The 23,695-nt window shown below is 42.1% G+C and overlaps 1 protein-coding gene across 1 annotated transcript in view; it reads left to right on the forward strand.

Annotated features, from left to right (window-relative positions):
• LOC126297841 (cAMP-specific 3',5'-cyclic phosphodiesterase-like) overlaps nt 1-23,695 on the forward strand; it is a 1,751,676-nt gene that overhangs the window by 1,721,125 nt on the left and 6,856 nt on the right. The window contains exons 8-13 of the mRNA XM_049989093.1: nt 6,186-6,279; nt 18,632-18,843; nt 21,887-21,985; nt 22,253-22,517; nt 23,034-23,311; nt 23,471-23,653. Coding sequence (XP_049845050.1) covers nt 6,186-6,279; nt 18,632-18,843; nt 21,887-21,985; nt 22,253-22,517; nt 23,034-23,311; nt 23,471-23,653 — 1,131 coding nt within the window. The remainder of the gene's footprint in view (nt 1-6,185; nt 6,280-18,631; nt 18,844-21,886; nt 21,986-22,252; nt 22,518-23,033; nt 23,312-23,470; nt 23,654-23,695) is intronic.

Here is a 23,695-nt window from a genome sequence, read left to right on the forward strand (position 1 = left end):
AGATGGATGTCAGTACGTCGGCCGGTGTGGCCGTGCGGTTCTAGGCACTTCAGTCTGGAACCGCGTGACCGCTACGGTCGCAGGTTCGAATCCTGCATCGGGCATGGATGTGTGTGATGTCCTCAGGTTAGTTAGGTTTAAGTAGTTCTAAGTTCTAGGGGACTGATGACCTCAGAAGTTAAATCCCGTATGCTCAGAGCCATTTGAACTATTTTTGATGTACAGTTTCTTTAGTGGGATGGCAATACTGGATTTCCTCCCCATGACCCGGCAAACTGAGCTAGTCCAGCTCAGCCTGCAATACTACTGACAGGAATTTAAATTCTAATATTCCATGTTTCCTAATCTAATAAATTACACTTAAATTTTTCTCGAGTTATTATGCTATATCTAGGATTTCTCCTCGTTTATCGTGAAGTGGGGTTCAGTTTGTGTCGCTCTGTATTTCTTTACGGCAGCTTAGCGACGTCCCCTCTCTGCGGTAAAGGAACGCATTTATAAAACTGCCAGTGGTTTTTGATCGATCATTAGTATTCTAAGTACGGAGAATATCAACAGACCAATCACAGTCAGTTGGCTCACACCGACGTTGCTTTATGGACAAGTAATAGGCACTATCGAGGTTAACGTAATGCATTCTGTCCATCAGGATTTCTGGAGAGGTTGACTGGTTGACTCGAAAACAGTAACCCGCATATCCATATACCTTGACAGCGTGGAAAATGTCTAAAGTCTTTTTTTTAGAACGAGGAAAGATGGGTTTTAGCTGGACATCGGGAGTAAAGACTTGAGAGCTGGTGCTTCCAATAAAACTTATTTGGGAGACAGGGGAAGTGACGTGTTGGAGGAATTATTCAGATGCTGGTTTAATGCGATTTAGGGAACCCGAGGAAAACTTAAGCGAGGATGACATAATGGTGGCTTTGGAGGAACTCTTCAAATCAACTCCTAGTTAACATGATCAACAACCAAGCACTGAATATGGCAAACTTAATTATCATTCTAATACTCCAGCCAGAGGATTGAGGACGATGTCTACATTACTCTCCACTGTGTACGTTACCTAAGGGTCCGATACGTGGGCTTGGTGTTCTGAAAACTGTCGTATTATAGGTTAAGATACAGTAATACTACATCGAGTGCATGAACTACGTCCAGTTAAAGTAAAATTGCAAAAATCACTGGTTGCGCATTAGGCAGTCACTGATTCATATTTTGTTTGTAGTGTGAGGAACATGCAGCTAAACATTCATTATGTCCCACGGACAGCCGTCTGAGCACTTCAAAGTCTCTTTCGGAATGACCTCATCAACTGAGGGAGTTTAATCACGTGCTTCCTGCCCACTTGCTCCACTCGCAATTACCCAACAACTACTTTCTTTTTCTTCTGCCTAGCAAGGTCGTGCAACCACAGCATGCTTAACTGAGAGAATATGGTTTGAATTTGTAAGATAGGTTTCATGTGGTTTCCGTGCGTTGATTTATCTAAACTCCAGTGTCATTTCTTACATAAATGTATGTTGACGTGTACTCTGCCGATAATCTAGGATTTACTATTGGAAAAATTTTGCGAATTGACCGCTTGCGTAGTAGACGGTTCCTCCAGATTCAACAGAAAATAGTACGAAAAACATAGTACCAGGTTGTTATTAATTATTTTAAAGTCGCGTGGATCATGAGCGTGATATTTCCCTATCTAAATATACGTGATCACTCTGCAATTGGCAATTAAGAACCTGACAGAGGGTTCATCGAACCACCTTGAAGCTGCTTGTCTGGCGCTGGACTCTCGAACAGCGCGAGGGAAGAACGAACACTTAAACCTCTCCGTGCGAGCTCTGATTTCTCTCTTTTATTATGGTGATCATTTCTCCCTATGGAGGTGGGTGCCTACAAAGTACTTTCACACACTGTGAGAAAGTTGGTGATCGAAATTTCTTAATAATGTCCTGCCTCAGCGAAAGACGCCTTTGTTTTAATGACTGCCATCCAATTTCGGGTATCATACCCGTGACACTCTCTCCCTTATTTCGCTATAATATGAAATTAGCTAGCCTTCTTTGAACTTTCTCGATGCCCTCTACCAAAGCTGTAACGTGAAACGTGTTAGAATACTTACAAGAATAATAAAAATTTTCTCAGTGTATCGGTACGCGATGACTCTCCACATGAGTGGCTCGTATTTATATTGAACGTTATCTATGTTTAGATTTATTTACTTGTTCCAAAAAGCGCACACACACACACACACACACACACACACACACACACACACACACACACACACACACAGAGAGAGAGAGAGAGAGAGAGAGAGAGAGAGAGAGAGAGAGAGAGAGAGAGAGAGAGAGAGAGAGAAGCCTGAAGAATTTGCGGGTAAAAACGGTTTCAAATTTCAGTTGTTGACTGTATCGTGCTTCGGGTTCCATGTTATATATTATATGACCCTCTTCATCCCCAAAAGAAAACAAATCTATGGTTCACCACCATGCCTGTTGCACTAAAAAACAGTTACAACAGCGTCTGAGGTTTCGTCGCGAGCGGGACGTACACAAACTAATCGCTTGTTTCTGGCACCAAAAGGCTTCCGCTGTAATCGTAAAGGGGTCACTTGAGTGTAAAAAGCTGCAGAGGAGTCAAGATAGTGGCGCGACGGGTCAGGTTCACAAAAAAATGTGTTAGCAGTGCTCGTACAAGGCCGCCCTTCATTCTGGTAACTGTGAGCATTTACCACCACCCCTTCGTCTTCGCACAATGATAGCACAACGCCGACAAGGCATGTCAGTGGCGTTGAAAATGTCAGCGAAATTTTGAACCGCTTACGCTGTACCGGGATTCCACTAAACGTTGCAGCACCCGCGTGGAGGCTGCTCGGCAGACGGCCGCAGAGTTCTGGCGAAAGTTGCGCTTACCCGGTACTAACACGCAGTGGAGGATGCACCGCCAGCTGATTTCCCGGCTACTAAGCGGCACTTAGAGCAGAGCTGAGAAAGTCGCCTGGAAACTCCTCACCCAGGAAGGAACCTCTTAGCATTAGTGCGTTGTAGAAAGTGGTGTGTGTGTGTGTGTGTGTGTGTGTGTGTGTGTGTGTGTGCGTATGCGTGTGTGCTCGCGCGCGCGCTCAGCGTGCTGCCTAATTTGCTGGTGGCAGGCGCAGCGTCTCCCTGGTGAGTCACTTCTGACGTCACTAGCGGCAAGGAGAGCTGTTACACGACTCGTTCGCGTTCCAGTCTCGCGTTCCGGCCAGCCTGAAAAGGCCGCAGCGGTCTTATGTCGCACAGACACCTGCAACCCCTCCCTTCGTACGTCAGCAAGCGCCCTGCTGTCTCCGTTTCCGCCATGCACTACCAAACAAGCGAAGCGGCGATGACCAAAGCCGGGCGGCTCACCGGTCCAGTGCTCTCGTGCCTCCCACCATCACCATTCCAGGCAATAGAGAGAGGCCCAGGCTGACGCAGGAAGATGAGGCTTAACGTCCCGATGTTGACGTGGTCATTAGAGACGGAGCACATGCTCGAATTGGGCGTGGCTTGTATAGGAAATCAAAGGAACCATTACAGAACTCGTCCTACTCGATTAACGAAAATCTACTGCTGGAGAATACGACGGGGATTTAAATCTTGTTCCTCCTGAATTTACATTGACTGTAAAGTGCAGCCGTATGTCCTACTGACCTACTCCAATAGCGTACAGAGCTATGACTTCAGGCCTTAATCTTTCTTATGGTACGTACCTAAGGCGAGATGCAGCATGGAGGCAGTATAAATAATGCACAGTTTACGCTGAATACCATATTAGTAAATTTTTTCTGCAGGGTTTCCCGAGAACGACGTCGACGTTTTTCCAAACATTCCCACACTAGTACTCTGAGCCTCTCTAAAAATTAGATCTGGACTAACTTGACCGGGTAAGATCCTAGCAGAGTGTTTTTCTACATAGCTTTCGTTTCTGCTGCCAGATTTATCCAAACGCTGGGGCACCCTAGAGTGTGGTTTCCTTTATAGATGCTCCGAACTCTACCATCAAGTCCAGTTCTTCTACTCACCTTTCCTATTACAAATTTCAAATGCTCTAGAAGGAAGGAACAACTGAGTTTAAAACGCCGCCGACAACGAGCTCATTAGAGATGGAGCAGAAACTCTGATTAGAGAAAGGCATGGGCCGTTTCCTGGAATTCGCGATTAAACCAACAGAAACCTTCATCTGTGTTGCTGGACAGAGATTTGAACAACGGTTCCCCGAATGCTTGTCTAATGTCATACTGCTGAATCACGTTTCTCTGTGGGTGTTCGTTCAGTTTCAAATCGCGTCGTGGTACTCACGATATTCAATCAACATGCCAGGGTTCGGAAGTTTTCCGCTAATCCTTTAATCCTGCGTTATCGTGTTATTTTTATCTTGTTTATGAACATTACCTTGCATTTATTCTCAGTTAGAGAGCCATCGTGATTCACCAAACGGTTACCAGCGATGGTACATGGTCAGCGAATAATCTGAAACCACGATAAGTCGTTTTTGTATATACAGATCCTTAGCTGTCCTGTCACACTTTTCTGGGGCACGTCCGATTTTACTTCCATTCGCCCTCCTGTGTAATGTACTGGGTACTGTCAGTATAAACGTCTTTCGATCATTCATATCTGAGATGTTACTTCTTGTGGCCATGTCTCGCTTAATGGTTCAAATGGATCTGAGCACTATGGGACTTAACATCTGAGGTCATCAGTCCCCTAGAACTTAGAACTACTTGAACCTAACTAACCTATGGACATAACACACATCCATGCACGAGGCAGGATTCGAACCTGCCACAGTAGCGGTCGCGCGGCTCCAGACTGAAGCGCCTAGAACCGCTCGGCCACAACGGCCGGCTGTCTCGCTTATTTGCCCACGGTGAGGTACAGCGTCGAAGGCCTTTGGAAACCTTATTAAAAACCGCCTATACGAGTTTACCTGGGTCTCCCGATTGCAGTAGACAGTATGTGGAAAAATCAGACGCGTTTCCATCGAAATATGTTCCCTGTTCCTTAAACAATGCGCCACTTCGCTCAGCCTAAGCTGTTAAGACACGTTTCTCAAAAGCCTGTTAGTTAAAAGTGCTGATAATCTTCTTCAAAAGTAATCGTAAACTCTCAAAAGCCTTATTGTAACAAATACCGCAAAAGTGAAAAGTAGACTTCCTCGCCAAACAAACGAAGGGAGAACAGGCCCAGATCAAAACCGCGCAAGAGGTTAGCGCCTTGCAGTCTGGTATAAAGACCAGATTACACATGATAGTTTGTCACCCTCAGTTATGGTATTTCCGATACGGATCTCCGTCCTTGATTCAGAAATACGACACAGTACGACGCAGAATCCTTTGCATCAGGAAAAAAGGAAGGAACGAGGGGTTGAGTTTTACGTCCATATGACATCAAAGTCATTAGTGACATAGTGCTATCTCAGGTGTAACAGGGTGAGGAAAGAAATTAACCATAAAAAAACCATTCTGACGTTTACGTCAAGTCATTTAGGGAAACGACGAAAAATTTCAGTCTGTATGGTCGGTTGGATAATTGAGCCCTGTTTCTTCCGAATAAGATGTAAAGTCGCTAAACCACTGCGCAGTCCCCGCCTTCTCCACCCCTTCCTTATTTTCGAAGAGGCAGAGAGCCGACGAAAGATATACGCCCTTCCAAACAAGTGCTAGTTTGTACTCAGGTGTCTTTCTCTTCGGCTCACCTACCACTGTACAATGAGAAAGAAAACGCATTTGGCACTCAGAGGAAAATAAAAAGAAAAGACCGAGAGAATCAGGAAGGTGTGCAGTGTAAAAACCTGACGCATGGTACTATCTCCCGCGTTCAGGAATTCTATTGGGACATTGTTTGTAATTTTACTGTACACCATAAATCTTTGCCGGTTATGCAAGTTGAACAGACATTCGAACATTGCATTGTGGATATAGGCATGTGTCGGAGAGTAAGGCTGTAAAAGCTATGATCTTCAACGAGAAAATAATGGAACACTTTTCTCCCACAATCTGATAAATTTCGTAGACATTGCGTTTAAGATAACAAATCTTCACTACTCAGTGATTCACGACTGACCACCTCCTCTTTACTCTTGATCAATAATTAATTATTTGTTACTATTATTTCCATTGTATATTGCACGCCATTAATACTCTGTCTCCTTTTTTACAGTTCAAACGCATGCTGAATAAAGAACTAAGCCATTTCTCAGAGTCCAGCAAATCAGGGAACCAGATCTCAGAGTACATCTGCTCAACTTTTCTTGGTAAGTAATTCTGTATATAATACTGAATGAAGAAAAAACGTGTTTACATTTTGTTATGTCCATTTACGCTAATGTGTTCCTTTACGCATGTATGTAAAGGAAGTTCTTGCTTTCTCATTTAAAAGTTGAATATTTCTTCTGCACATAGAGACGAGAATAAAGGCTACTGACTAATATGGAATTTCCTGTATGACACGCCTGTAATGTCAATAATTAAGCTCTATAGTTGCTTGGGGGTATGCTTTGTTTGATCGCGTTGATGTTTGGCCTCAGACATGTATGGAAACTTGCTGCCGTATGTAACTACACTAAAGACGGGTTGTGGTGGTGGTGGCGGCGGCGGCGACATGGAACACTACATGACGAGCAAATGAAGTGATTTGCATGAGGGCTTTTGCAGCCAACATTTGGAGTGTTTTAGCTTCACGACATCGTGCGGCCGTCGCAATGTCTGTACGCGAAAGACATCGACGAGCATTGAGCTCTATAATAGTTGCACAGTACCCATCACTGTGGTGCAGTCGAGTAACATTATTGCCATTATGCATTGTCACCATAAAGGGGCATGGGTTTGTGTTGTTAAGTCTTCCAGCACTTCTACATACGACAGCCTCATTCTCAAAGATCACCGTTAGTTTTGCGATACAACCGCTTATCATGTTAAATTTTCATAAGGGTCTTAAATATTTTGTTAGAAAACCTGCTAATAGCGAGGACTTGTGAAGTCAACTGACTGTCCCCAGTCGGATCCTTAACTTCGGACGACGAATCCACATCACGGGGACCACTAAAGGATCGGTCCCAGCGTTAGCAGTTATTCCGACCTTTACTGCAATAACTGTACATAATCACAAGAATCTGCACGAGGTTTGGTAACGAAAATTTCGCTCCACGGTCTCGTCGATAACGATCACTGAAACGTTCTTTTCTTCAGTCTAAACTCGCGCTCCTACAATCCTCTCCTCCTTTGTTTTCGTACGAAAAAATTCATAAATACAAAAAATGTGTCTAAAGTAGGCAAAGACTTTTGATCTGAATGGCCATTGTGCCAACAAAACAGAACTCTCAAGTCAGCCTGCATGCCCTAGGATCATTAAGCGAAAGTTAGTTACAAAGCAGAGGATTATGGCCGCCCTTTAGCCTTCGTAAGGACTAGATGTGGCTTCTGCTTGAACACACTGTTTAACAGTCCATTGTTGTGGTGAAGCTTGTCCTCGTGACACGGGCGGGAAGCGTGTACTCATTGTATCAGTGCTCTGGGGGTTTTATGAATATCCGTCGGTGAAAGTGTTTCTTTTTACTTGAAATGACGAGTCGTAGATGACTAGCATACGAACACTTCGCTAGTTCAGCAACAGTGCGGGATGGGTCCACAGCAGTGAACCAGTAATCGCAGTACAGAGTGCATTAAAGCTGTAATTTTGCATCAATCATCTGATATCAAAGAACAGTTTGAGCAAGGAGGCTGTTTACGTACAAGAGCAGTGTGCGATTAGAAACGAAATTTTGCAAATATTAGGACAGCTCAACGAAATCTGCTTCTTCGTTGCAGCAGGGTGCCTCTGCTCTCTCTTGCTGTCTGGCGTATTTTGGCGGCGTTTAGCTACAAATGTAAGCTACACTTCGGCGCTGTAAGCTTATCAGGACATAGGTCGCGACACATATCCTCAACTAGATTTAGTTTATATGGCTATTTTCAAGTGTAAAGTACCGATTTTACAGTGTGGACGTTTAAAACTAATACAGAGGACCAGTTAGGAACAGACGTTACAGGAAACAGAATATAACGTCTTACCCCAATGCAAAGGCGCTCCGCTGACGTGAGTTTAACTTGCTGTGACACCAATCGTGACTTTACGAACACGTCTTGACATTTATTGTTTTTGAAACTTCATGTGTAATTATAATCAATATAGGTGAAACGATGAAGTAATCGAAGAAAATAATCTGTTTAAAAGCGATTGGCAGATTGGTTACACGTGGTCACCAGTCGCATATGGTTACAGTGTCCGTCTGATGTAATGGTGTATTAGTATGCGGTTGGCCTTCCACTTATCCCCTTTTGTGGCAGCCACCACTCCCTCAAACAACTTTGCTATTGCGAACCTAGTAGCAGTTACTCAACTGGATGCAAATGGCGTCCGCCAGAGGCATTGTTCTGCGACACGTGGCTCTCTTGTGTCAAGAGCCTTTATACTAGTGTACGATTCTTGTGTCGTGCGTAATTCGTTGTCACGTTTCGATGGATAGTATTTTGTGTTTTGACAAGAGGGCAGCATGTGGGTGGCCTTGTTCCCAAACGGGCTGGCGTGGTACTTACGACGCGGCACTTCGATTTGCGAAGTAAGAGTTACCAGGTTTTAGCTTTGCTGTGGTTTCTCTAAATTACTTAAAGTGATTGTCGGAGTGGTTCAGTTGGAGAGCATACGGCCGATTTCCTCCCTCGTCATTGTCAAATCCGAGGTTGTGCTCAGTCTTTAATGACTTCATCGTCGAAGGTAAACCCTAGCCGTTCTTTCCTTTTTATCTTTCATGTGGTAACTGGAAGATATTGTGTGTTAAAGATTTAATATTTTGTCAGAATTCGTCCATAAAAATATTTTTGGGGGAGTAGGTGCGGAGAAGTAACTTATTTCGAGTGTTCTCTACCGACATTGCCCACTCTTCCAAGCATGCTCGCATGTCAGTGCGTGGACAGTTTCGTGGCAAGTTGTAGCCATACTTCTCGTACAACTACCACTAGCAAAGATGTTGTGGACAGGTGGTTTGGCGCAATATCGACTTCCCCAAACGTCGCCACACCGGAAAAGACCAAACCTGCTTCCCAATCTTGAAATATTTCTAGTAAAAGCGAGTGTTCTCTCAACCTGGAAGTTTTCCTATCCCTAGAAATATTGTTCCATATAAAGGAACAAGTAAGCGATAATGTATGGATCCGGTTCCACTGCATCGCAGTGTCAGTTACTGAAAATGATTTAGCTCTATGAAAAACAGAATGACTCTGTAATAAGTTGACTGCTCTACATTTCATTGTAAGCATTAGAAAGATCGTTGTCCTGATATTTGAAGAATAGCACTATATTTGTCGAAACGACGCATGTACACTGCACACCGATCTAGACGAATGAAAAAGAATGCAGTTTGCTGTTCCGTTGAAAATGAGATCATTAGAGCGGAAGCTAAAATTCTGACTGGGGGAGGATGGAAGAGGAAGTCAGCTTTGGCATTCTTTATGGAGCCATCCAGCATTCTCCGTCAGTGACTGCGGAAAAGCCCAGTCCAGATGGCCATACAGATCTATAAAGCCGGCCGCGGTGGTCTCGCGGTTCTAGGCGCGCAGTCCGGAACCGTGCGACTGCTACGGTCGCAGGTTCGAATCCTGCCTCGGGCATGGATGTGTGTGATGTCCTTAGGTTAGTTAGGTTTAAGTAGTTCTAAGTTCTAGGGGACTGATGACCACAGCTGTTAAGTCCCATAGTGCTCAGAGCCATTTGAACCATTTTTGATCTATAAATCACATTCCTGCCGAATACGATTTTTATTTTCCATGTTTCCACAAATCACTGTAAGCAGGTTTATTTGAATAGGATACGACTCAAAGCTCCCCCATCAGTTGAGTCGTCCTGGGTACCTCTAATCTAATTCTGAATACTTCTTAAATTAAAGATGTTTTGACAACAAACACTTCTTGGCAACATTTACATACACACTGACATACATTCATGTTCATTGTCTGCGATTTGTGTAGAGGACATACCACTTAATTAAGATCCACTGTTGGCCTGTAGTCCTGTTCAGGTAGATTTCTCCTCAAAATTCGAAATTAAGTCCACTTTATGCGTGGAAACCCTCTTTGCGTCTCTTTCGTCTTGATTATTCGGGTACAGTATTCACATTGATTCCGCGATTACTTTCGTCTGCATCCCCGTGAAAATCATTTCTGTAGTCTTGAAGGAAGGTAGGGTCACTGGAAAGAAGACGTCAAAGTAAGTCACAAATTTTGTTTCAAGGTTGTACGCTCTGTCGTCCACTGAGGATCACAGTTCTGCGTCGCTTCAAAACGTCATAAAGATCTACTGAAAGGATATGCTGCCTAACTTCTACCGGAAGGGTACAAAACACGTAGCTGCTCACAAATCCCGGCTTGTTAGGTCAGACAATTCTTGTACTGTTTCCTAATTTTCAACAAATACCTCGAGTACAGCCTATCGCCACTGACGATCGAATCGTGTCTTGACGTGACACAAATTCAGTCTTTCTCTGATAGCCGTCAGTATAGTTCATTCCTCTCTCTAGTCACTCTTCTATTCTGCAAAAGTATAGGCTTCCTTTGTCTGCGAATGTAAAACCTGTGACGGTGTAAATTGTGTTTTGGTCTTCTCACCGTGACTAGTAAGACGTGTCCATGTATCTAAAAGCTATATCCTCTGGTCACACACTAATAATCAAAACCAGAGCTTTAGCCAGAATTGTCCTAGCAGTTCAGTCAGTCTTGGGAGTACCTACACTTGTTCGCCTCGAGCTGTGTCTGCTGCCTGCTTTTCTGGGGGGGGGGGGGGGGGGGGGGGGGGGGGAGAGAGAGAGAGAGAGAGAGAGAGAGAGAGAGAGAGAGAGAGAGTGAGAGTTACAACCACACAGCGTCCAGTACTATTTTATAATCCTACGTTGCTGTCACTGGCAATTGTGTTTATAAAATTAACTGCATTTTGCAAAGGATAACTGTAAGTGGCGAGGAAGTCTCTTATCGTCATCTGGCTACCTATACAGATGTCTCTTTCTTGGTAGGTCATACAGTTTTAAAACAGGGTTCCTGTTTGCCGAGGGCCTGCCCTCAAGGAGCATTTACGAAGATTTATCTTGCAGCTACGCAACAGGTGATGTCGCAGCGAAGTGGCGAGTAGCGTCCTCTCACTTCGCCGCATCCCAGGCGGCAGCGCGCGCGGACGTTGCAAGTTTCCGCGCAGCGCCAGATAAGTGGCCGCTGTCGCACATAACAGGAAGCCACGTCCATGAGTAACTCGCTCTCGCCGACAGACAAACAAATTAGCTGTCTGTTGACAAATTCTACACAGTGATTCTGGCCACGCCTGTACGAGACGATCGTTCGAGCACAGTCCGCGCCAGCCACGTGTTGTCAAAGGCGTCGTGTCTAGATTGTCCAGAAGCGCATCTACCGCTGTGCTTTTAAGTAGCACGTCTGGTTCTACGACGGTGAGGAGAAAATTCGTCGGGCTGGCAGTGTCATATTTTCTTAGGGCAAAATGATACATACACTGACGGAAGAACTTTGCAACACCAAAAAATAAAGAATGTAGTGTAACGAAATTTCGGGAATATATTTGTCACGGTAACATGTTCGATTGATATTCCAAGGTCACAGGTTAATGTAAGCGTGAGATAAGCAGTTGCAAATGTGAAATGCTGGTACATTAATAACCTTTGTAACCTCTAGAATATTGAATACAACAATGTAAACGTGCATGCATCGTGTTTAACAGATGCCGGATGTCAGTTTATGGGATGGATCTCGATGCCTGTTGCCCCTTGGTCGGTCAATGCAGTGACAATTAATGGTGTTTGTGGAGGACGGTGGAGTTGTCTTTCGATGATGTCCCAAATGTGCTCGATTGGAGACTGATCTCGTGATCGAACAGGCTAACGCAACACGTCGACACTCGGTAGACCACGTTTTTGCGCTACGACAGTGGTATGTGGGCGAGCGTTATCCTGTCGGAAAACACCTCCTGGAATGGTGGTCATGAATGGCAGCACGACAGGTCTAATCACCAGGGTGCAGTCAGGGTGAGTGAGATAACCACGAGAGTGCCCCTGCTGTCATACGAAATCACACCCCCAGACCATAGCTCCAGGGATAGGCCCAGTGTTGTTGCAGGACATCAGCTTGCCTCTTAACACGCGATCTAGTGTCTTAGCTGGCACAGAGGCAGAACCAGTTTTCATCAGAAAACACGACATACCTCCATCCCGCTGTCCAGTGAGGTCTCTCTTGACACCAATGAAGTCACAAAGAGCGGTGGTTTGGAGTCAGTGGAATGCATGCTACAGGGGAATGTGTGTGAAATCTTATGGGACTTAACTGCTAAGGTCATCAGTCCCTAAGCTTACACACTACTTAACCTAAATTATCCTAAGGACACACACACACACACACACACACACACACACACACACACACACACACACACACACACACGCCCGAGGGAGGACTCGAACCTTCGCCGGGACCAGCCGCACAGTCCATGACGGCAGCGCCTTAGACCGCTCGGCTAATCGCATGCTACAGGGCGAATGGCTTATAGCTGTCCTTGAAGTGACCGATATGTAACAGTTCATTGTGCCACTGGTGCCAGATGCTGCTCAAATTTCTGCTGCAGAGGCAGTACGATGTGCCAGAACCCCAGCCACGATGGTCATCCCTCTCGGTAGTGCCAAGTGGCTGAACGGTGCCCAACCTTTCGCGGTCGTACATTCCCGTGATCCCCGCTGCCAGCAGTCATGTACAGTGGATACATTCCTGCCAAGTCTTCTGCGGTACTGCAGAAGGAACATCCGGCTTTCGGAGCCCTATCATACGGCCTCGTTCAAACTCTGTGACGGTGTTGATAATGGTGTCTTTGTCACTTTAAATGCGTTCTGAGTAACATCAACACACCATGTCCAATTTCAAAGGTAACTAACACTCGTGACGGTTACAGCATGTATTTAAAGCAAATCTGATTCGCATCTTCATAGTGCCGCTACTACTCCAGTCTTATCGACTGGCGCGGAATCTCAATAGATGTCATCTTTCAGACGTAGAAACACGCCTACGAAGTTTCACTTACGTGGCACAACTCCTTGGTCTCGCGATTTTTTGCCGTCAGTGTATTTTCGGCTTAATCTCTGTCAACGACAATGCACTTTCTCCTACGTTTTCCAGCGAGGTGATTGCAACACCGGAGAGAGAGAGAGAGAGAGAGAGAGAGAGAGAGAGAGAGAGAGAGAGAGAGAGAGAGAGGGGGGGGGGGGGGGGGGGGGGGGGCTGATCTGTAAGATTTCCAGCCACGACTATACCCTTCGGTGCACTCAGAACGTCTTCCGCTCACAAATTTCTTTAGATGGAGAAATTCGAAGTGATCTTCGGAAATAATTTGGTTCTCTAACAGTCCGCACGTGTAATTCTTAAGCTCCGCCGTTTCCAAAGTATCTTAATGGGTAGTTTCATTTTCCTGAAGAATGACGATACCGCCCGACCCCCCCCTTACAGTTTAGGTCTCTTAGTTGTTCCTTTAACACTAGGTCAGTTGTTGCCTTACCTTGTGGTGCGTAATCAATAATAATTACTTTTCCTCTCTATAAGGCTGGACTCGCATTCGGGAGGGCGGACGGTTCAGTCCCGCGTCCGGCCATCCTGATTTAGGTTTTCCGTGATTTCTCTAAATCGCTCCAGGCAAATGCCGGGATGGTTCCTCCGAAAGGGCACGGCCGACTTCCTTCCCCGATCCGATGAGACCGACGACCTCGCAGTTTCGTCTCTTCCCACAAACAACCCAACACAACTCCTCTTTATAAGGCGTCAGGCAGACCAAACGGACTCATCTGTTATGGTGCATGATTACCGGCTCATTTCCACTGCCTTGATTACTTTTTTGTGTCTGGAGTGAAGAAATGGACCCACGTCTCATCACCAACAAAAACTGACGAACAGAATCAGTTGTGTTCTTCTTGAAACATTCCAAACATTAACAAATTTTACTTATTTGCTCTGGTCAGCGTTCGGCAAACTTGGCACCCATCATGCACAAAGCTTCATCATAGTTAATTCTACTTGTAAAATAAGCACTACTACTACTACTACTACTACTACTCGTGTGTGTAGAGACAGTAATGTAATGTACCTTTGGATCTCTGATTGTTCCGTACCGTATTGTGTAGTTCTTCGATATTTTCGTGTGTGAGTGTAGTTCGTGGAACTCTTTCCAGTGTATAACCTTTCAGGGAATCACAACCACATCTGAACCTCGCTGTCCATTTCTTAGCAGTTGCCTCTCTTTCATTGCCACTAGCAGCGAGGAAACAAAAGGTTCATTTTGCTACATATCACAGTGTCCATATGACAGTAAAGCCTGAATAAAAGATGTCATATAAGTAAGAAAATAGGGCAACACTTTTCACAGTACATTTCGAGGAACGTTCTCCAGCTTCAGATGAGAAATTGGTATCAACTGCTGTGTGCTACCCACTTCAATGCGGTATAAAGTCTGCTGATTAGTGTCATAACTATTTTGTGAAAGAAAGTTCACCGACGACTGAAAGACTGGGCAGAATTTCGACCGTATTGGGGTTTGAGGATAACACGAGTTGGAAACTGCACGTTTTATGTACGAATATGAAGATCAGGAAACAACTTTGTTATTCTTTTATATACAGTAATAAATATTATTAAGAATCTGATTTGCACAAGACTTTTGTTGAAAGAAATTTTGGATCTGTCTCGCGTGTGTGTAATAAATATTATTAAGAATCTGATTTGCACAAGACTTTTGTTGAAAGAAATTTTGGTCCTTTATGCATCTTGGGAAGAAAGTGTAGACGACGCGAGTTACATCTAGAGACAATACATTGCTGAGCTTTTTTTACATGAATTCCATTGTTGCCGGTGACTGAGTTGATGCCGCTGACTGCTTACGTGGTTAATCCGTTCGTTCTTCGTCGCACTGAGCTGCTAAGTTTAGATGTAGATAGGAAGGCATCGATCTGTAGTGGGATACGAGCGAGCTGAGGCAAGAGTTCAGTGGGACACGCTAACTATTTGATTGCTCCGAAGTGCAGCGTCGCTTTCATTCTGCTGCTTTTCCTCCAATGAAAACAAGAAAAGGAAAAAAAAAGGGATGAAATGATCGTATGGCAAAGAGTCCCCACCTGAAAAAGTTCGGCCGCCGAGTCTTTTCAGTTGACGCCACACTGGGCTATTTGCTTGTTGATGATGATGAAATAATGACACACAAGATCCAGCCCCCCGACCGAAGATCCGGCCGGGAATCGTGCCCGATACCACTGCATGGAAGTCACACACCCTGACAACTTTTTTTTCCGTTTTGATCGTCATTGTTCTCGTAGTTTCGTCTGGGCGGACGTCGCAATGACAAACCTTCGTCTATCGTTGAACATTTCATCAGAGGGGGCAGCCGCTGAGCTTCATTGTTTACGCCAGACAGCTAAGGAGTGCAGACTTTTCCCTAATGATTCTCATCTAAAACAATAAGTTGCTAAGACCTTTCTCTTCGCGTACGAAAAACTATAGTTCTTTAATTTTGGGTAATATGCCGTTACCGAAAAAACAGTCGTTCAGCAAAGGGATGCAAGGTTCACTCCTCAAATAAACATCAGTTGCTCTTTGTGGGTATATATACCCCGAGTCTGAAATATGTCATACAAATTTTATAATTAATTATCGGTGCGAATACACCCTTCTATGTGTGATTAGCACATTCCCTTTATTTGTTCTCGATGTTATCGTCGTAAGGATATTCTAGTTCATGTCACAAAACGCAGAGTGTTATACAGTGTTTTAATTTCGTTTCCAACGATGTTGCTAGGAAAGGAGAAATTGTAAGTGCACAGAAGGCAGGATGTATGCGCGCTGTACTGCGCGGAGAGAGATCAAAGTAAACACTGATTAGTTGGTATTTGTATCATAGTATTCAAATGGGCTCTGAGCACTATGGGACTTGATATCTGAGGTCATCAGTCCCCTTGAACTTAGAACGACTTAAAACCTAACTAACCTAAGGACATCACACCACATCCATGCCCGAAGCAGGATTCGAACCTGCGACCGTAGCGGTCGTGCGGTTCCAGACTGAAGCGCCTAGAACAGCTCGGCGACTTCGGCCGGCCTATCATAGAATTGTGAGAGGGTCACAGCTGCCATATTTTCATTGACTTGGGAGGTAGCACCCACTGAAATCTCGAACTTTTCGCTCGTTATGATAACTTACGTTGTCTGAAGCAGACAACTCCCCCCCCCCCCCCCCCCTCACCCCTAAATATGACTCTCACAGTTACACCTTGAAGTTGTTGAACATGATGGGTCTACAAAACGTGATAATGTGTTGGACTTCGACTACAATACGCGCAAGTGCAAATAAGCTAGTTATGACAGTGGCTGTGGGTGTAAAGTGGAGTGACCATATGGGTAAAGCAGGCTGCCGACTTACATTGATTGTAGGGAAAACTGTTGACGAAATAATGAATGTTCACGCTGCAAGTGATTATATATTGGGGCACCTGTACTCACTTAGTGGATGCATTGCTCGTGAATGGAAGGAGTGGTAGTCCAAGGAGTAGTAACCTACTATACTTCCATACAACGTGTCAGCGTACTGCTGCAGTGCACAGAGCTCGCATCAGGCCAGACTAACACGGTCACATGTTCATTTAAGTCGAAGGAAACTTCCACATCAACGCCGATAAATCTAAAGCAACTGAAGCTCGAATATAGAATCCTTATATATCACGAAAGTCTTTTTTACGAAATTAAAAGAATTGGTTTTCAGAACAGAATAAAGGAGTGTGATTCAGCCGAATACGCTCCCTTAGGTACCGAAGACGCGATTGGACTAATCGTAGCACACACAAGTTATTCTTGTGTCCACAAAACAACGGGATGAAGTGTTCATATACGCAGCCAACGTGAAAAATTTTCAGTTTGACAATGAAAGTCGTTGTTTTTAGGCATAAATGCACATGCTTTTCGACGTAGGAATCTTTTAAATTGATGTACGTTGTATACCGTATTTGCAATCAGTAGAATCCCAGAGGTACTGTTCGAAGAGAGTAAGGACTCAGGGTCTAAGCTGTGAGGGAGGAGAGAAGGGATGGGGGTCTAACTTTCACGGTGAATGACATATTAGTATGGCTCATAGTACACTTATTACCAGTCAAGATCTGTTAAATGCTTTGGCTTTCTTCAAACTGATACGTCTCTGTTTTCCGAGAGAGGATGTGAGTTCAGTTGACAGAGATTTTTATTTTTTGTAAGACTGCCTCTTGCTTGTTACACCTTTGCTGAAAGGTTTCCAAAATCCCCCTTTAGCGCCCCCCCCCCCCCCAAATTGTCTCCTTGGAACTATAAAGCTTTTGCAGCCAGAGTGCGGATGACACAAGCATTTTAATCTGTGGGAAGACAGCAGAAATGTTGCAAACAACGTTATCCGAGACATTAACTAATGTTGTGAACCGCTTCAGTCAAAACAAGCTAATAATAAATAAAAGTGAAACAGTTGCGTTAAATTTTCATGTCAAAAGAAAGTGAAAAGTGCACAAAAATGCAGATATCAGACACAGATATTGCAAGTGTTGCTTACACAAAATTTCTGGGAATCTGGCTCTTGATAACCATAGATGGGATGTTCACATTGACAGCATATTTAAGAGACTAAGTACCATGTGCTATTTAATGAGAGCACTTGAAAACTGTTGTCATAAGGACTGTATAATGACCTTTTATTATGGTAATCTACATTCTGTTAAGAAGCATGGTATCACTTTCTGGATTAACTCACCATCCTGCCTAAAACTCATCAAGATACAAAAAAGGGTAGTGAGAATCATGGCTGGAGTAAAAAGGAACAAGCCCTGCAGGTGACTGTTTAAAAGGATGAGGATTTTTCCTCTCCCAGGTATTTGCACTTTGAAAGTGCGATATTTATTAAGAAACATGCAAAAAAAAATGATTGTCTTCTGCTCAAAAATGAAAATCTGCAACATAATACAAGGCAGAAAACTGACTTTCACACACTCCAGTTTGTGCCAGAAAGGATTATAAAATTATTTACAGTAAGTTTCCAAATGAATTTAAAGTAATAAATAACCTAACAAAATTGAAGCACTATTAAGAGTATATATATTAATGCATTGTTTAAATAATCTGGAAGAGTTCTTCCAACATCTTTGAGAACCTAAGTAAGTTAATGTAATGTGTATAAGCACATTCTTTATCACTTACAAAAATATTGTGTAAATATGACTGTCTGCTTGTCACATCTAAAAACTGTGATTGTTAATATTTATTTGTTCATATTTTTGGTTGTAATTTTCTAGATAAAGTGGTTTAATTATAAGTTATGGCTGAAAAAATATACTCATTAATACATAGAAAACATCATGTAAACATGACTTGTCAAATATCTAATGTGCTGTACTGTATATGTATTATTTACTGGACGAAATAAATGCAAATAAAAATGTCTTTAGATGTGAGACTAGATGGAGATCTGCTGAAAAGCAAATTGTAGGCAACAATTAGTATTTGAGATCAACGAGTTTACACACTGACATGTTGTTGCAGACAAGCAGCAGGAGTTGGACTTGCCATCTCTGCGGGTGGAAGATTCTGAGCAGCGCACTGCCAAGAAGAAGGAGCGCCCGCGCCCTGGCGCGGGCGCCACCATGTCACAGATCTCTGGGGTGAAGCGGCCCCTATGCCACACCAACTCCTTCACTGGTGAAAAGCTGCCCAAGCATGGCGTTGAGACGCCCTACGAGGAAGACCTCGGCACGGTACGCCTGCCCTATGTTGTAATCAGTAAATGTGGCAACTCAGTGTATAGTTCGGCCATTGAGCAGTCAACAGACACATGAAGTAAACTGGGAACATAGCTGAATTTCCAACACTCAGAAATTCTCCTATACTCTGAGTAGTCACTTTTTCTCCTTGTATTGTTAATGTTAAAACATATCAGTTTTGTATATAAGTTAAGGTATGATATTTTACCCTCATACTTGTCAAGTCACCCTGAACATTAATGCAGCCGTATAATAATGTTTCACAGACATGACCTTTCACTGCAAGGTTAAGACCCACTGAAATGGGTGATAACAGCACCTTGGCCATGATGCAGCATTCGGTGTGCTTTATAGTCGAAAACAGGCAGTCTACTTTATAGGATTCCGTGGTGTTCTCCATATGGAAACATGTTGTGCAGTAGTAACAATGTAACTGCCACAGCCACAGATGGTGCGGGACTGTGGGTACATTTTGTTTCAATTCATTGTTGGGATTGTTTGAAGAGTCAATGCATACATTGTATGTCTGAAAGTCACTTGCACAAAAGCGTTAATTCATATTTAATACTATAACTATTTAATGCATAATTTTAGATGAGTATTCTGCAATAAATAGTATTTCTGGGACGCTACAGTACTTTCAAACTCTACTCACTCTTGGCATATATGCCTCTCCATCCAATCTTTCCCCATTTACAAATCACATAGTTAATTAATGATTTGCAAATATGCATTGTCAGGCATAGTGACCATGTTGAACTCAAAATTTCAAATTATATTAGATGCACTGTTTAGTGATTGGAACTGCTTTATGCATTTAAATATACATCATTTTCAAAGGATAGTATCATTCATGAACAAATGATTATTCTAAATCCACAGTAAAACTGAACTATCTGGGGGGGGGGGGGGGGGGAGGGGGAGACTGAGACTCTTACCACATATAAAAACCTTTATATGAAAAACACTGCATATGTTGAACATAAGAGTACGTAGCACTTAATCATCTATTGTGGAGAACTGCCAAGTGCAAAATAAGCCGTTCTAATGCATGTGGTCTTCAGTGGAGTTGGATGCAATCATTTACATCTTGTGATTTTACAGACTTGTATTATAAGTTACATAAAGATTAAGAACTAAATGACAGTAAAATTAGTGGATTGTTATTTTACATTTGTTCAAATGATTAATTGTGTTGTTAAATGCATATGTGCAAACTTAACAGCAAGATAGATAGCATTGCTTGTGAAAATGTTTCATCCTATATGTAAGATTTACAATTACAGTAGGTCATTACTACATCCTCTATTTGCACTAATTCAAAATACATATACAAAAACACATGGTAAGTCTTTAGGGGTAATAAAATAAGTAATGTTGTATTACATTCGCCATATGCCTAACTATGAACATAATAGTGTAGTCTTTTGGGAAAACTAGATGGCATTGCTTGTGAAAAAATAATTATAGCTTAGCAGTGTTATGAAATTTATGGTCTGTTCATGATGTGTCATTATGATATTACTTACAGTGCATTAAATATAGCAACCTGCCAGATGGCGACTGTATCTTTGTTATTGCTTATAAGTTTTTTCCTCTATTTAATTCACATTACAGAACATTTATTGAATACAGGCACTTCTATATTGTGTAAATTTCCCTAGCAGCAGCACTATATCCATAGAAATTGTCTACATTACAACTGTTACTTGGAATCTAGCCTTTACTAGAAAGGGGAAAACTTGTTCTATATTCTATACTTCACACACACATCATACATTCTTCTAGGAAGCCAGACTTTAATTTTATAGCTTACTTTAAATCTTATAATAGCATTGACAATTTTTATAATATAATTAATACTGTGATGCCATGAGGCGTAAGCATTATTTTTAATTGCAATGAAATTTTTAAAGAAATCTTGTATTTACTTCTCAAACGGACACCTCTACTAACATCTACTTCACACTTCTTAACTCCACCCTTCCCCCACCCCCCCCCCCTTCCACCAAAATTAGCAACCCCTTTCTCTTATTGGCTGTAAGACTGTAATAGTCTTTTTTAACGTTGTAATAATGGGCTTATATACTAAACATGATGGTACAAATGGCTGTTTCTTAAGTGACTATAAACACAACTGATTTTGCTTGGAATGTCCTTTACATCAGGAATAATTTTGTCTTAGTTATAATATTTCTACTTAAACTGTCTTCCTTCCCCCTTCCCCCAACACTCCATCCCTTTTTTCCTCTCCCCTCCCCTTCACAATAAACTATTTAATTTCTCACTAGTTATTAGTATATAGTATATTACAGCATGTATGCAATGTTTTTTCTTACATACAGCCATTATTTTAAAATGTGTAATTGGGTTACGGTCAATCCTGATTGGTAAATTACTATATTTAATGTGTGGTAAATAATATCATGATAATATATCATTAATGAACTGTATACCATAGTAACAAACACAATACATTTAAGCTATTATTATTTTCTCATGAGCAATGTCTGTTGTCTGTAACAGATGACTAAGTAGTATGTACCCATACTTTCATATGTGGTAAGACTTCTCCAGAGATTTCTTCACTAACGATACTATGTCTTTGTTTTCCATTTAGCCTTTGAAAATGATGTATAATCGAAATATGTAAGACACTTCAAATCAATAAACAGTGTGACTAGGACAATTTGCAATTTTGAGTCACATAGTTAAACTGCAAGGCCACTGTGGTAATAATAAATTGGAAGAGTTACATACGCTTCTGAAAACACTCCATGATAGTATGCATGAATTACTTTTCAAATCCTTGTTGCAATATTTTTTTATCCTTGCAGGAAAGAATAATTAAATATATTTCTTTAAAGAGGTTAGACAGACATACTTCAAAGGGAGGGACAGAAAGTTTGGTACAACCCTCTGTGAAATGTTTTGTTTCTGTTTGCAACTTAAATTCAATTAATGCTGTTTAGTTTCATCACAGAATGTTTCAAATCTGGGACCAAAAAATTTTTCATTGTTCGTATTTCTCTTACAGCTGCTTGCAGAAATTGACACATGGGGCATTGATATATTCAAAATAGGAGAGCTATCCAATGGCAGACCTCTGACTTGCGTTGCTTACACAGCTTTCCAGGTTAGTAAGTCACAATTTCTCATTTAAACAATGCATCTTTATGAAGAAATGTCGTTCAAGTAGTGCGAAGCAGGAGTTTATGATAAAGAGATAATAACTGTTGCTTTATGAAGTGTATAGCAGTTTGATTATCATTTGTTACAATGGTCTGTGTCTGAAACTAAGAACAGCAGGCAAGGCAAAAATGCTGTTGGTGTTAATTCATTTTTGCAATTTTTATTTTACAAATTGACTTGGCCTTTCAACTATTTACCTTCTCTGTTTCAGAATCGTGATCTGCTGAAGACCTTCATGATCCCTCCAAAGACATTTATTACATTCATGATGACGCTGGAGGACCATTATGTCAAAGATAATCCATTTCACAACAGTCTGCATGCAGCAGATGTTACACAATCTACTAACGTTCTTCTCAATTCTCCTGCACTTGAGTCAGTTTTTACACCACTGGAAATAATGGCTGCATTGTTTGCAGCCACAATACATGATGTTGATCACCCTGGACTCACCAACCAATTCCTTATAAATTCAAGTAAGCATTGAGAAAAGTTTATTTTATTTTTTATTTATTTATTTTAATGGGAAATCTGTAATTAAGTCATTGGGTGTCTTAAACAATAAAAATAAAAGTAAAAGGAAGTGTAAAACAATAGCCAATTCAAAGGATGGTTTGACTATCACAAAGTTTTACTTTAAATATAACTGATCACACAGCATACTACAGAAGTTAAGTGATGCGTTAGTATTCCTCTCAACTGAAAGATAATTCTGCTGCACATCTCCGCTTATCCTTGAGAATTTTCTTGTACATACATACATACATCACATCACTTTAGGGGGCGGGGGGGGGGGGGGGGGGGGGGGGAAGGAATGAATTAATTTTGTTGCATGTAGTCCACTTCATTCTGTAGTTTGTATTCATTCTCTTTCCTTATATGAATGACATGAAAACATTCTGTAATACTCCTGCTGCTATTTACTTTTATAATGTTTGTTTCCTTAATTGAATTCACGTGGATACATTAATATTTCATTTTGCTTGTTTCAGGTTCTGAACTTGCTTTGATGTACAATGATGAATCTGTATTGGAAAATCACCACTTGGCTGTAGCTTTCAAACTCCTCCAAAATGAAGGATGCGATATTTTTGTTAATATGAGCAAAAAGCAACGCCAAACATTAAGAAAAATGGCTATTGACATGGTACTATCAACAGATATGTCGAAACACATGTCTCTCCTTGCTGATCTTAAAACAATGGTGGAGACAAAGAAAGTGGCTGGCTCTGGAGTTTTACTGCTAGACAACTACACTGATCGTATTCAGGTATGTTTCAGTTATTATTGATGTAGTTATTTATTTTACCTATTTCCATAGAAGGTTGCTTATTCCAATTTCCTTCACTCCGTTGCATGAAATTACTTACGAAAGATTTTGTCAACGATTGAACTAGCTTCATTCGGTATTTGCTACAATTGGTTCCAGGTACTAGAGAACTTGGTTCACTGTGCTGATCTGAGCAATCCTACGAAGCCTCTTCCATTATATCGACGGTGGGTTGATCTTCTCATGGAGGAATTCTTTCAGCAAGGTGACAGAGAGCGTGAACAGAACCTAGACATCAGCCCAATGTGTGACAGACACAGTGCCACAATTGAGAAGTCTCAGGTTTGTAGAGATTCTGTCATTAGAATTCATTCTCTCTCTCTC

This window comes from Schistocerca gregaria, chromosome X (assembly GCF_023897955.1).
Source record: "Schistocerca gregaria isolate iqSchGreg1 chromosome X, iqSchGreg1.2, whole genome shotgun sequence".
In the NCBI taxonomy this organism is placed as follows: domain Eukaryota; kingdom Metazoa; phylum Arthropoda; class Insecta; order Orthoptera; family Acrididae; genus Schistocerca; species Schistocerca gregaria.